The 15,089-nt window shown below is 45.7% G+C and overlaps 1 protein-coding gene across 7 annotated transcripts in view; it reads right to left on the bottom strand.

The window, feature by feature from the left end:
• STAMBPL1 (STAM binding protein like 1) overlaps positions 1 to 15,089 on the bottom strand; it is a 129,273-nt gene that overhangs the window by 35,515 nt on the left and 78,669 nt on the right. For 5 of the 7 annotated variants that reach the window (XM_077258916.1, XM_077258917.1, XM_077258918.1 and 2 more), the window contains 4 exons: positions 7,428 to 7,645; positions 7,269 to 7,344; positions 5,146 to 5,241; positions 5,006 to 5,044 (listed from right to left, as the gene is read on the bottom strand). In XM_077258916.1, the coding sequence (XP_077115031.1) occupies positions 5,006 to 5,044; positions 5,146 to 5,241; positions 7,269 to 7,344; positions 7,428 to 7,645 (429 nt within the window). The remainder of the gene's footprint in view (positions 1 to 5,005; positions 5,045 to 5,145; positions 5,242 to 7,268; positions 7,345 to 7,427; positions 7,646 to 15,089) is intronic. The other 2 variants (XM_077258921.1, XM_077258922.1) reach the window with 1 other exon arrangement.

Below are 15,089 nucleotides of genomic sequence, written 5' to 3'. Positions count from 1 at the left end.
GTTCCCTTTTTGCTATTTACGGTACTTAAAGAAAAAAAGGGGTTGCCCAAAAAATGTTTAAGTTTGGTTGGCTCTCAACCTTTTTGCTATTTTTATACTTTCTTAACAATAAGCTAATCACAAGGTAACGAAATGCTGGGACGTCAGTAATCAGTCATAATCTGTTGGGAAACAGGAGAAGTCCTTTATAGTAAAGTACATGCTCTGTATCCTCCTTCACTCTGAGCAAAATATGGCAATCATAACAGATTTCCTTATAGGATAAATAATAATGAGTTTTTAAATTGGACATGTCCTTTCAATATTATATTCCCCCCTCCCCGGTTGACTAAAGAGTTGGTCGGTGTACAGTTTTACTAAATTGTATAGGTTTAATGCAGACTACAGGCTACTGTAAATTACAGGGACTAGTTTCTATCTATCATATCATGCAAATATACAGCACTTGCATGTAAAATTACTTTTTATGACTAGTTTGCGTCTCCATCGCTCCCTGCTATACCTCATTTATATTTCTCGATTGGTAGGTGGGCATTCAACATGTCTTTGTATGAAGCCAGGAAAAAGAAAGGTGTGAGACCACATGGGTCAACAAAATGCTGTCTCCCCAAGTCTCCCTACACAGTATAGCCAGTTTTTGATTTTGTCCCGTTATTTCCTTCCTCCACCCTCTTACAAGAGCAATAATTTTTTCCAATGTTCAGTCGACAGCCATTTGAGGGCTTGTTTGTGGCACCATTGATTCTTTAACTCTACCATATAGTGCATTGAAAAATGGAACATTCTAAATAGGGTGAAATGGAGAAAAAAGTGCTGTTATCCTGTGATTTTATAGGTTTCAGTTTTATGGTGTTCACTTGATTATGATTACCAAATTTATATCGCTTTCTAAAAACATTGAAAAAAAAATTGGTATAATTTCTGAAACCCATAACTTTTTTGTTTTTCCGTTGAAGAACCGGTTTGAGGTTTTTCATTGGTACCATTTTGGGTTACATACCATTTTGCATTGCTTTTTTTCACCCCCACCTGTTCGTGGGAGGAGTAGTGACAAAAACTCAGCATTTTTGTATATTTCCTAGGAAAAATAGTCATTGGACAAGTTTGACTACAACATGCCTGATCATTCTATCTCCAAACATCGGCTATGCATGGAAAGTCTTGAGATCCCAATAAAGGATTTCAGTGCATTCGTACCATGTTTATCTCAAATTTATAGGCACCTTAATATCTCCGGGTCTGATTCTTTAGTACATTATGACATTGTGCAGCTGAGAAGCAGAATGACGGCTGTCAGTGACGGACAGACTCCCCATAGAGAAGTCAAATATCTTTTATCGCTATCTCTGCCTTCCTGGTTTCTGTATAAAATGCGCTGAATGATGTAGGAAACAAAAACAGTGCTTCATACTCTAATTTCAAGGATGTGATCAGACCAAAAGGCTGAATTTGCCTGAACTGGTGTGGATATATAATAATCGAGTATATCGAACCACAGGATATACGCCTTACTTCCTCCTCTTTGGTCGAGATGGAAAGGGAATCTCTGAAGTGGCATTGGACCCAAAAGAGAACTACCCGCTGACTGGGGTGTCCTCCTGGGTTCGGGAATATCGACATCGCCTACAACCCTTACATTGATTGGTTCAGACTAGACTGCAGGAGCTAGAATATGCAGAGAAGACCCCATCCGGAGCAACAGAGTTTCATGTTTGGGACCGTGTCTTAGTGCAGGAGAAGCGTCCTCGGGACAAGCTGGAAAACCGTTGGGAGAAAGACCCGTATCGGGTAAAGAGAAGAGTTTGTCCTGAGTGGCCCGTGTACGAAGTTCAGCCTGAGAGAAAAGAGGATGCCCCCACTTGAATGCTCTACCGGAATATGCTCCAACTCTACTGGAAGAGGAGCCCGAGGCTTCTGAAACTATCCAGACACCAGTAGTAGAAGAGGACAAAGAAGCTGGTGAAGAGTGGTGCTCCGGGGGTTTGAGAGGTTAGAACCAGAGAATACAGCCTGACCCATGGTAATCAAACAAAAAAGTTCCAGTAACAAAGATGCAAAATCAGGTTATAGAGTGGACGTTATGGCATGGTTATGATTAAGAACACTTTTGTTCGAAACGTGTGATCCTTCACTCACTATTTTAACAGCATGTTTTTAAAGGAATTGCAATAAAGTGAAGTTTTTAACGTCTACTCTATAACCTGATTTTGGATGTTTGTTGCTTTTTGTTTGATTACCACAGCCGCTTTTTCCAGGCACCATCCTGGAGTCCACACCCAAAGCCAGAGAAATTCATCTAATGGTGAGCTGAATAGCTTTTTTTTTAGCCTCACCCAAGGCTCTGCCCTCACAGTTGGATTCTGCCCGATAAGAGAGCTCCACTACTTTTCCGGATCTGAGGCGCTCCGAATGAACAACAGCTGGCAAGCCCCCCCAATCGCTATAAACAAGAAAATTTCATCTGGCAACAATCCACACAGAAGAAGAAGAGACATGCACACACTCCTCGAAGAGTCTCGCCCGTGGAATGGCGAGGAAAAAGAGTGGGGGAGTGTAGGGAGGAGAGCCATGCTAATGGTCCCTCTTGCGTGTCTGGGCTGGAACTGTCAGGGCTGTCACCATTATTCCGGGGGAAGAGATTTCTGACCGGAGCAGTTCAGAACACCTGACTGATGGGGGCGGGTCTGACTTAAATAGCGGTGTACACCTGAAGATGGGGCTTTTGGTGGGGAACCAGCGTGAGAACTCAGAGACGGTTGACTCCCTCTCAACTTACCCACACCAGCAATCTGTGCCTTGCCACCCAGTTAGCAGTGCCATCTCGACTGATGATACAGAACCCAGAGAGATCCCCGCAAAGCCCAGTGACCAGTACGGATTTCAGAACATCGTTCCGCTCACCACCACAGAGGCACCGCTGAGTCCTATCCCTGTGGTGCCTACGGAGTGCCGGCCTGCTCCTGTGGCCGTAACCGCTGGACTGTATACTAGTTCTGCGGCCTTGTCAGTTGAACTGTTTGCTACGTCCGCTGTGCCGCAGACCTACACTTATACACAATATCTCATGCCCGTACCAGGAGACTATGTGCCGAAGGACCCGGAGGATTCACCACCGCAAGGAGACAGTGCATCGCCTTTCTGCGGGAGACTGGAGATTGGAGACGTCTCGCGCCGCCTGTGGCGCCACCGAGGCATTTTCTAGCCAAATCCTACCAGGGCCCAGAGACTGATAAGTTGAACTGGTGTTACCTTTATTATAATACCCCCCTGCTTGATATATTGTTGTGTTATATAAAATCCATTTTAACCCTTGCTCTGGCTCCTGTGTGTCACTGCATACTACGCACCTGCTAGTATCCTACATAGCCAAAACAAGTTATGGATTGCTACATGTGAACAAGCTCAGAACCTCTGTTAGCACATGAGTGCCACAACAGAATCACCATCATTACATGAGTACAACACCGGAACTACCATCAGTACATGAATAGAGTGCCATGAACACTATCAGTAACTGATCTCAGGGCCAAAACCACCGTCAGTACATGAATGCAGCCCCACCATTACATGACTGTAGGACTAGAACTATCAGTATATGAATGCAGCGTGAGCACCACCGTCAGCACATGAATTCAGCACCAGAACTACCATCGGTACATGAATGCAGCGACAAAACCACCGTCAATACATGTTACCCTACACTGACCCTCTATAAAACACCTCCCCCTCACACACATTGCCCTTCTCCACAATATCCTACACTCTGTCCATCTCTATAATGTCCCCTCACACTGCACATCCCCAAAATATCCTCCCACACTGCCCCTCTTTATAATATTCCCCACACTGCCCCTCTCCAAAATATCCCCCCACAATGCCCCTCTATATAATATTTCCCACACACAATCCCTCTCCATAATGTGCCCTCACATCCTGCCCTTTTCCATATCTCTCCCAAACTGCCTCTGTCCAAATCCCCCCACACCACTGTCCACCGCTATACTATGACCCCTTTCACAATCCTAATTGCCCCATAATGTCCAAAATTGCCCCATAATGTCACAAATTGCTCATAATGTCTCAAATTGCCCCATAAATGTCCCAAATTGCCCATAATGTCCCAAATTGTCACATTATGTGTCCTTGTAGTAACACAACCTTTCCCTCCCCTAGTCCCACATCGAAAATAGCATGACATTTAATCTCTGGTTCCTCCATGGAGCACTTACCAGATGTCTCCTCTGCCAGTGTGGCCCCCGCAGCAGTATAATCACCTCAGCAATGTGCTGACCTCCTCACACCGTTGAACATCAGGGCAGGCCTAACACGGGCTCCTCTGCCCCAGTCTCAGTGCTACACTGTTCAAATGTATCGCATCTGAAAGACGCAAATATATTTAGGAAGACCTTGAGGAAGGTCTTCTGACCGAAACGCACGTCGGGGTGGACGGGCTTGCCACAGTGATCCTCCTATTACGACCCACTAAGGTATTTGTATTTATTATTATGCACTTTACTTCTGGACTGCTTCTCAATATGGATCATACAAGTGCATTGTGGATATATGTACTTAATATCTGTGACATGCCTGCCCTTAGCGCTTTGTTTGGATGCCGTTAACATCTAATTTTACTCTCTTAGCCCCATTTGCCCCTTTTCCTGTTTTGATGATAATAATAAAGATTTATACTTTGGTTGTTTCTAATGGGCTTTATGACTGTTTTTTGCCTTTTGGCTTTGCTTGCATATATTTAGATATGGGAAGAAGGAGCTGTCGCATGCTGGACAGCTCCGCCGGCCCCACAACATCCTTTGGAGAGCCGCACATGTGTGAATAGTGTTGGTAATGTGTTCTGCTGTGCAGGCCTGTATAAATCAAATAAATCTCTGTTTGGCCTCCAGTGATTTGTCCGATTATAGGGAAGGAGTATCTCAAGTTTATGTTGAGTCTATGTCATAAAATGTGACTTATGTTCTTATATACTGTATTTTACTTTGGTATTTACCATTTCCACTTTGGTCCTGGAGGCTGCTTTACTGCAGTGCTAGAATACATACACAATGTATTTATATCAGTTCACATCAATAATCCCTCCATCTCCCAAGAAATAGATCAAATGTAATATTGACTTTCCAGACAACTTACTATGTCTCTCATGTATTCTTGATATTCTAGGTTATATTTCTTGAGAAGGTCTTTTTTTAGATCATCTGTCCTTGGAAAGGCAACCTCCTTTAATTTCTTAAAAACAAGTAGGAAAATAAAGGTAGTTACTTTGCAATATATGACATCATATAATATCACATTAAGGGTTTGCTCACACTGGTGTATGTTTTCTCATGCGAGATAATTGGGACCGAGTATGATCTGAGTATCATCTGAGTGGGATCCGATTCTCTTACCTGAGAGAACTGCAGCACAAGTGTGGAGAAGACGGAGAACTTAATTTACTCATCGCCTCCATTGCCAACGTCAGTTGTATTTGCACTGCACTGGGGTGACATCTAGGTGCAGTCCGAGGTTTCACACGCACCCATAGACTTTTATGGGTGCATGTGAGCTTAGTCTCGCGATTGTTTGCTTATGGCAAATCAGCATGAAAAAATAATTGCAGATCTGTACTGCTCAACAGTATAACATTGGGCAGAGTGCTATCCGATAAAACACCGGCCACGTTATACGTAAGTGTGAGCGAGTCCTAAAGGGAATCTGTCAGTAAGATTTCACCCCCAAACTATTTATATGTGCATTATATTTCTTTCAAAGACAGTCCTAGCAATACTTTTACATGGCCAGTCCATTGCTCCATTACTGAAAAAACAATGTTTGATTTGATATGCAAATGAGGCTGTGAAGTTGAAGCCTCTGTCGCTCCAGCTCTATTCCCCGCCAAGTGCCGCCTCCTGCTGCTTGACTAACAGTCTCTATGCTTCAGCCCAAAGAGCCATTAGTCAAGTAAAAGGAGGTGGCACTGGATAGGAAATAGAGCTGGAATGACAGTGGCTTCAGATTTACGACTAGTTCTTCAGCCTCATTTGTATATCAATTCAAACGCTGGTCTCTCAGTAATGGAGCAACATCCGGGCCATGTAAAGGTATTGTGGACTGTTGTTTGAGAGAGCTACATATCCATATCAATAATTTGGGGATTAAATCCTGCTGACAGATTTCATTTAAAGAAGTTGTCCCCAACGTTTGGCACCGATAAAATAATAAAGTTTATACTCAAATCCAATGCTGGCACCATTCCCATTGTGTCAGCTCTCGCAGTCATGGGCCTCGCTGTGACGGGGTATGTGGCAGAGCAGAAAGAGACACCAGGCCGATAAACAATCCAACAAGATTTATTGGAACAGGGAACTGGGACAACGCAAATTAAAGTAATTCTGCAGCGTCCACAATGAGTCCACAATGAGTCCACAGAAAGGGAGTAGATCCGGGGGCGCCACCTGGCAATCCAACGCCAGGGAAATAGCAATAGTCCTTGAGTGAAATCAATAGATCCAGCAGATGAGGGGCACAACACAGTCCCACGTGGCAGCTTCCAACAATACACACGGTCACAGGCATTTCGCCTCAGCCTAAGATCCCAGCCCTTCGCAAGTCACCACACAATTGAATCAGCCAACACATGAGTCTATTGTTCTGTGTCCTGGGATCCACCCCTCCATGGGGGAGGGCTCTCCTCTCCCCTACTGGTTGTTGACTCCAGCCTGATTACATGGCAGTCCAGGGACACAGGCCGGGGGAGGGACACGCTATTACACTCACGTACTGCTGTTGTGGCACGTGACACCGGCACCCAATCAGCGCTGGTGACACTGTTTCCGCATCCTGTCGAATTGACCAGAAAGAGGAAGTCAGGTATCCGCTGCAGCCTGGACTTCCTCTTAATGTTCAATTTTTCCAAAGGTGGAGACAATGACGCCAACACTGATTGGGCACCGGCGTCACGTGTCAGAACAGCACACGCGAGCCCCGGGACCACAAGTGCTGACACTGCGGGATCGGCGCTGGCACGAGAGGTGAGTATAGGTTTTATTATTTTATAGGTGCCAAACATTTTGATTGAAGGGGCTGTCCTAGTAGTGGACAACCTCTTTAAAGCACATTATTATAGGAGTAACTTCCAGAGTCTTCCATTCAAACAATATGCTTTGGGTGGATCAAATGTATTAAGCATAATTCCCGTATCTCGTTTTTTCTGATTTTTTGTCTACGAGCATAAAAGTTACATCATATTAAATCAAATAATAAATCCAGCCAACCTTTAATATAACCTGTTTTTCTGGGATTTCACATTGCTGGTAGTCTCGGTGATTAGGCAGTTTCTCCACAAACAATCTGCAAAACAAGAAACATCTTACAGCCTATGGCAGTATTTCGGAACAGAGAGATCTAGAGCAGATCACAGCCTAAACCCTCACGTGATGAACTTGTTGTAGAGAACAAAGGCATTTTCAAGATTCCCTTCATCCAGATACACAGAGGCCATTCTCTCCATTTCCACTCCAGAACGAAAGTAGCGTCTGGGAGTGATGTCTTCATTGATGGTGATGTTACAGCCAAGCTTGCTTAGGGCACGGACACGCTCCTCTGGGCTCAGAGATACATCTGTGTGATCTGGCATCGCTGCTAGCTTTTTCTACAGAAAAAAAATATATATAGCAAAATTTAACAGCAAGCAATGTAATAAATCCAGGTAAATATGTATAACCTATATTGGATTTATCTACAATGTTTGAAGCTTTCCAATTTTGGAAAAATCCCCCCCCCGGCATTCCTTGCTTTCTCTATGCACAGATCTGGCTCCAGTGATTGTCGTTCTGTGAAATCTTTGCTCTACTCTTTATAGAAATTTGATGTAAGGGAAAATGGCCTCACTGTTTCTCCATTGATGCTGTTTGGGTAACATTATTGCATCCCAAATTTACTGAGAGTGGCCTTATTTTTCAGAAACAATCCCAGCTAATTTGGGTCCATCCTGGGCCTTAAGCGCCCTGACATTACCCTCAATAACATTGATAAGTATTTCAGGGGTGACATGTTATGTGATTGGACCAAGCAGTCATGGATTGCTTTAGTGATGTCACTATAAACTATGATTGAACTATTGGGAAGACATGTCACGTGATTGGGCTAGATGGTCATGCCATGCAATATTGACAGCACTATGGATCAGATCATGATTGGACCATATGGGCAGCATAACTCATGATTAATCCAGTTGGCTTTGGCCTACTGAAGTGACATCACTCTGGGATAATATTAGATGAATCACCATAAAGACAGATTATTGTACCAACGTTTCGGCCTTTCTCGTGGCCTTTATCAAGGTTATCTGTCCAGGTGCTCATCACTGGAATAAAGGATATCTTCCTGGTAACATATCAGAGGAATGCGGTGAATAGCGTGTTACTGTGTGCTGCTCGCTATTCACCGCATTTCCCTGATATGGTACCTGGAAGATATCCTTTATTTCCATTAATGTGCACCTGGATAGATAACCTTGGTTAAGGCCATGAGAGAGGACGAAACGTTGGTACATAAATCTGTCTCATACAGGCTGACTCAATAAAAATTACTAGGTCTACACCTGGTGCCGTAGGTTTGACTTTATAGTATTTGCCTAATTTTCCTTCTGGGCACCAACTCATCTGGTTATGTGGACCCCCCTTTTTTACTTCATTAGATGAATTACCATCATGCAGAAGTATATAAAGACAGGGGAAATCCAAACAGCCATCAGCATAGCTGTCATCAGCTAAGGATGGTTTTAATTTTAGATACTTTTCTCTACTATCACTGGAGAACCCCTTAAAAGACTGTGGGCCCTAAAACGCATTCATGCCAGTCTTGATGAGTAGATAGTGGGTGGGCTTGACTCCAGCCTGACTCTTCATATGCCTCTTCATGAATCCGGAGCGCCAGACGGATGGTGTGCACCTTTGCCTAAATCCCACTCTTCTGGAGTAAGATTTGTCGGGTAGCGAACACCGTTGCTTGTTATTAAATTGAACAGCAGCGGTCTCCACAACCCCGATATGCCTCAGCTACGCCCACTTTGTCAGAGTTAGGTGAAAATGGCGTAAGAATGCCAAAAGTAAAAGACGTATAATTGTGCCAAAATAATGTGACTTTTCAAAGCTTTTTATGCCAGAACACTGGCTTAAAAGTTTGATGAATCGGGCCCTGTGACATTAACTGACATTAACTGGCATTAAATAGAAATGAACTGAACTGTGAATGCAGCTCTGGACTATATTCAGAATTTCAGAAAAAAAATAATGCATGTACAGTGAGGAAAAAAAGTATTTAGTCAGCCACCAATTATGCAAGTTCTCCCACTTAAAAAGATGAGAGTCCTGTATTTGACATCATAGGTAGACCAAAACTATGAGAGTCAAAATGAGAAAACAAATCTATAAAATCACCTTGTCTGATTTGGCAAGATTTATTTTGCAAATTATGGTGGAAAATAGGTATTTGGTCACCTAAAACCATGCGAGATTTCTGGCTCTCACAGACCTGTGTCTTCGCCTTTAAGAGGCTCCTCTGTCCTCTACTCATTACCTGTAGTAATGGCACCTGTTTGAACTCGTTATCAGTAGAAAAGACACCTGTCCACAACCTCAAACAGTCACACTCCAAACTCCACTATGGTAAAGACCAAAGAGCTGTCATAGGACACCGGAAACAAAATTGTAGCCCTGTACCAGGCTGGGAAGACTGAATCGGCAATAGGCAAGCAGCTTAGTTTGATGAAATCAACTTTGGGAAGTATAATAAAAAAATGGAAGACATACAAGACCACTGATAATCTCCCTCGATCTGGGGCTCCACGCAAGATCTCACCCCGTGGGGTCAAAATGATCACAAGAACGGTGAGCAAAAATCCAAGAACCATAAGGGGGGAGCTAGTGAATGACCTGCATAGAGCTGGGACCACCGTAACAAAGGCTACCATCAGTAACACACTACGCCGCCAGTGACTCAGATCCTGTAGTGCCAGACGTGTCCCCTGATTAAGCCAGTACATGTCCGGGTCCGTCTGAAGTTTGCTAGAGAGCATTTGGATTATCCAGAAGAGTATTGGGAGAATGTCATAAGGTCTGATGAAATCAAAGTAGAACTGTTTGGTAGAACCAAAACTCGTCGTGTTTGGAGGAGACAGAATGCTGAGTTGCATCCAAAGAACACCATACCTACTGTGAAGCATGGGGTGGCAACATCATGCTTTAGGGATATTTCCCTGCAAAGGGACCAGGACAACTGATCCATGTCCATGATAGAATGAATGGGGCCATGTATCGTGAGATTTTGAGCGCAAACCTCCTTCCATCAGCAAGGACATTGAAGATGAAACGTGGATGGGTCTTTCAGCATGATAATGATCCTAAGCACACCGCTAGGGCAACGAAGGAGTGGCTTCGTAAGAAGCATTTCAAGGTCCTGGAGTGGCCTAGCCAGTCTCCAGATCTCAACCAAATAGAAAACCTTTGGAGGGAGTTGAAAGTCCATGTTGCCCAGTGACAGGCCCAAAACATCACTGCTCTGGAGGAGATCTGCATGGAGGAATGGGTCAACATACCACCAATAATGTGTGCCAACCTTGTGAAAATTTACAGAAAACGTTTGACCTCTGTCATTGCCAACAATGGATATATAACAAAATACGGAGATGAACTTTTGTTAATGACTGTTACAACCGCCACTCTCCTGCGGCGCGGTTCTCACCTCTCCAGCGTTGCGCCTGTTACAACCGCCACTCTCCTGCGTTCTCATTCCACCTCTGCTGCGTCCCGGTTTGCACGCTCCTCTGCCTTCCCGGCACTTCCGGTCTCCAGGTCCTCGGCTGGTGTCCTGTCTCAATGCAGGCGCTCTAGCTTCCCTCCTGGACGCAGGTACAGCCTCTCGGCCACCGCCCCCTGAGGTCATGGGGTCTCTCTCATCCTATCCTGTTCTTGCTCCTGCTACAAAAGGCTGCTTCACCTGTTCCTCTGTGCCTGATTGTCATTAGCTTTTGCTTGTGCATCTGGCCCCTTCCGCTACTGTGCTGTGTACCTACTCCGTTTGGTTCCTCGTCTAGTCTCACCATTGCCCTCCTTTCCCTTCCAGTACCCGCTCCTTCCTTCCCTTGTCTTTGTTCCTTTGTTTCTTTCCATCAGTCTCCCTGCTCCGGTTTCCAGCCTTTCAAAACACCTTCAGCCTTGTTCTCCTCCAGCCTCTCCCGTCTTCCTTCCTGGAGCCGTCCCTCTTGGTACTCCACCGTGGGTAAGAGACCTCTGGGCTTGCTCCTAAACGATCCCTGTATAGGGGTTGGTTTCCTTTCTAGGTCCGCTCGCCCAGGGGTAGTTCCCCCACGGTCCAGAGGGTCCACTCTTGTTTCGTTCCTGCTCGTAATAGTACAATCAGGCCATGGACCCCGCAGGTACCGCTTTTTCGGCCCAGAAGGAACTGGCCCATTTACGTGACAACCAGCAGCGTATCATGGCTTTTATGAAAACTATGGAGTCACGCTTATCCGCTCTGCAAGCTGCTGATCCCGTAAATGCCGCTCAGCTTACTAGCCTCCAACAGGAGCTCTCGCAGCAGCGAGATACTCAGTCCCGCATGCTTAGCTACATGGCGTCGATTGATGACCGCCTCTTTAATTTACAGTCCGCTCCCACTGCCTCTGCTCAGAATGACTCCAGTCCTTCGGGCACCCCTCATCCCCCTCCTCGTCTGGGAAAACCTCCTAGGTACGGTGGCGACCCTAAGCTCTGCAGAGGGTTCTTGAACCAATGCCGCCTCCATTTTGAGCTTCTGCCCCAGCAGTACCCATCCGATCGAGCCAAAGTGGCATTTATTGTATCTCATTTGGAAGGAGAGGCCCTAGCTTGGATTAATCCTTTGTGGGAACGTGATGATCCCGTTGTTTCCCACTTAGAGAATTTTCTCGAGACCTTTCGCAAGGTCTTTGACGAACCCGGACGTTTGGCCTCTACCACGGAGTCCCTCTTTAATTTACGCCAGGGACCCTTATCCGTCGGACAATATGCCATACGTTTTCGTACTTTGGCTTCAGAGCTTGGGTGGAACAATGAGGCTCTAGTGGGTGCCTTCTGGCGGGGTTTGTCCAGCCGAATTAAAGATGAGCTTGCCGGGCGTGACACTCCGACCACTCTAGAGGATCTTATCTCCCTCGCCACTCGGATTGATCTCCGCTTCCAAGAGCGGTCTCGTGAGTCCGCAAGAGAGAAGAGACCTAATTCCTCTGCTTCCACCTTTCGCCAGCCTAGTAGTCCTCGTGCTCCCGTCTCTCCCTCTTCTACCCCTCCTGCTTCTGAACCCATGCAAGTAGATCGAGTAAAGATGGCAGAGCAGCGCCGTAAGGAGAGACGTACCCAGGGTCTCTGTTTTTACTGTGGTAGTGCCGCTCATTTGCTTCGCAGTTGTCCTGATAGGCCGGAAAACTCCTCCGCCTAGGGCAGGTAAGAGAGGCCTCCCTAGGTGATCCTGTTTCCTCTCTACCTTTGACTCTTTCAGTTTTACTTGTTTCCAACCAGGATCGGTTCTCCGAGGTCGCGTATGTGGATTCGGGCGCGGCAGGCAATTTTATCAGTCTTGAGGCGGTTCGGAGGCTTCGCATCCCAGTAATCTCGTTGGACTTCCCTCGCCTGGTTGCATCGGTGGACGGAAGACCGCTACAGGAGACTATTTCGTTAGTCACTGAAGAAGTCGAGCTACAGATCGGCGCTCTTCATCAAGAGAAAATTGCCTTTTATGTTTTACCAAGTCTTTCCCACGCCTTTTTGCTTGGTCTTCCGTGGCTCAGACTTCATGAGCCCACTCTCAATTGGCGGTCCGGAGATGTTCTACGATGGGGTCCTTCTTGCCATGATCGTTGTCTTCGGTCGGTGCGTCCTGTGCTCCTTACTCAATCCACTAGTGTTCCGGTTGGTTTACCTTCACCCTATTGGTCGTATGCTGATGTCTTCGACAAGAAAGAAGCAGAGAGTCTCCCGCCACATCGCTCCTACGACTGTCCGATTGATCTCCTCCCTGGCTGCTCTCCTCCAAGAGGAAGAATTTACCCTCTCTCTGCTGTAGAAACTAAGTCCATGTCCGAGTATATTCAAGAAAATCTTACAAAAGGATTTATCCGAAAGTCTTCCTCCCCTGCAGGAGCAGGTTTTTTCTTTGTAAAGAAAAAAGATGGTTCTCTACGACCTTGTATAGACTATCGTGGGCTAAACAACATCACAGTCAAGAATAGGTATCCTCTGCCTCTGATACCCGAGCTCTTTGACCGCCTTCGAGGAGCCCGCATCTTTACTAAACTTGACTTGCGTGGAGCTTACAATTTAGTCCGAATCCGCTCCGGCGACGAGTGGAAAACCGCCTTTAACACTCGGGATGGACACTACGAGTACTTGGTCATGCCTTTCGGCCTGTGTAACGCTCCCGCGGTTTTTCAGGAATTCGTTAACGATATCTTCCGAGACCTCCTCTACATATGTGTAGTGGTTTATTTGGATGACATTCTTGTATTTTCTCCAGACCTTCCATCTCATCGAAGGAGTGTGCGCAAAGTTCTGCAACGTCTGCCAGATAACCGCCTGTATGCTAAGTACGAGAAATGCGTCTTCGAGCAAACTTCCTTGCCTTTTCTTGGATACATCGTTTCGGATTCTGGTCTCAAGATGGATCCCGAGAAGGTGAATGCCATTCTCAACTGGCCACAACCCTGCGGAGTAAAAGCCATCCAACGCTTTATTGGTTTCGCTAACTACTACCGGCAATTTATTCCGCATTTCTCTTCAATCATCAGACCTCTTTCTGCTCTCACTCGAAAAAACTCCAGCTCCAAGAAGTGGTCACCAGAAGCTGAAAAGTCTTTTCTGTTGCTTAAAAAATCTTTTTCTTCGGCTCCAGTTTTGCATCACCCGGAGGTAAACAAGCCCTTCGTCCTGGAAGTAGACGCCTCTTCTTCAGGTGCTGGAGCTGTGCTCTCTCAGAGGACTTCCGAAGGTCAAATGGTTCCCTGCGGTTTCTTCTCTAAGGTCTTTTCGACTTCAGAACGGAACTATACTATAGGAGATCGAGAATTGTTAGCCATCAAGTTGGCCTTGGAGGAATGGAGATATCTTCTTGAAGGATCTGTACATCCGTTCGTAATCTATTCCGATCATAAGAACCTTGCTTATCTGCAAACTGCGCAAAGATTAAACCCCCGACAAGCCAGATGGTCCCTGTTTTTCGCCCGTTTCGAGTTTGAGCTGCGCTTCCGGCCTGGCTGTAAGAACATTAGAGCGGATGCTCTGTCAAGGTCTTTTCAGCCACCTGATACTGAGGAGGAACCTTCATACATCATAGATCCTTCTAAGGTCTTAACTGTTGCTCCTGTACAGTTGATTCACCCCCCACCGGGAAAAACCTTAGTCTCGGAAGCAGACACAAGAAGAGTGTTAACTTGGGGTCATTCTTCTAAACTGGCGGGGCATGCTGGTTCCAAAAAGACTTTTCTCCTTATCTCTCGGTACTACTGGTGGCCTACTCTGCGTCAAGACGTCAAAGAATTTGTCGCTTCTTGTCCCTCGTGTGCCAGAAACAAGGTGCCAAGACAACTACCATTTGGAAATCTGCTTCCTCTTCCTGTGCCATCAGCACCTTGGCTACACATTGCCATGGATTTCATTACCGACTTACCCACCTCTTCCGGATGTACAGTCATACTTGTTGTGGTGGACAGATTTTCGAAGATGGCTCACTTTATTCCGCTGCCCGGTTTACCCTCTGCTCCTGACTTGGCAGATATTTTCATCCTGAACATCTTTAAACTACATGGTCTACCACTACACATTGTGTCTGACAGAGGTGTACAATTTACTTCCCGTTTCTGGAGAGCTATGTGCAAACTTCTAGGAGTGACTCTGGACTTTTCTTCCGCGTATCACCCTCAGACTAACGGTCAAGTTGAACGGACCAATCAGACTCTAGCCGCCTATCTACGACATTTCACTAATGCTCATCATAACGACTGGGTAAACCTTCTTCCTTGGGCTGAGTTTGCCTACAATAACCATTCCAGCGAAGCCTCTGCG

This window comes from Ranitomeya variabilis, chromosome 4 (genome assembly GCF_051348905.1).
Source record: "Ranitomeya variabilis isolate aRanVar5 chromosome 4, aRanVar5.hap1, whole genome shotgun sequence".
NCBI lineage: Eukaryota > Metazoa > Chordata > Amphibia > Anura > Dendrobatidae > Ranitomeya > Ranitomeya variabilis.
This window is presented reverse-complemented; position numbering and strand designations above follow the sequence as displayed.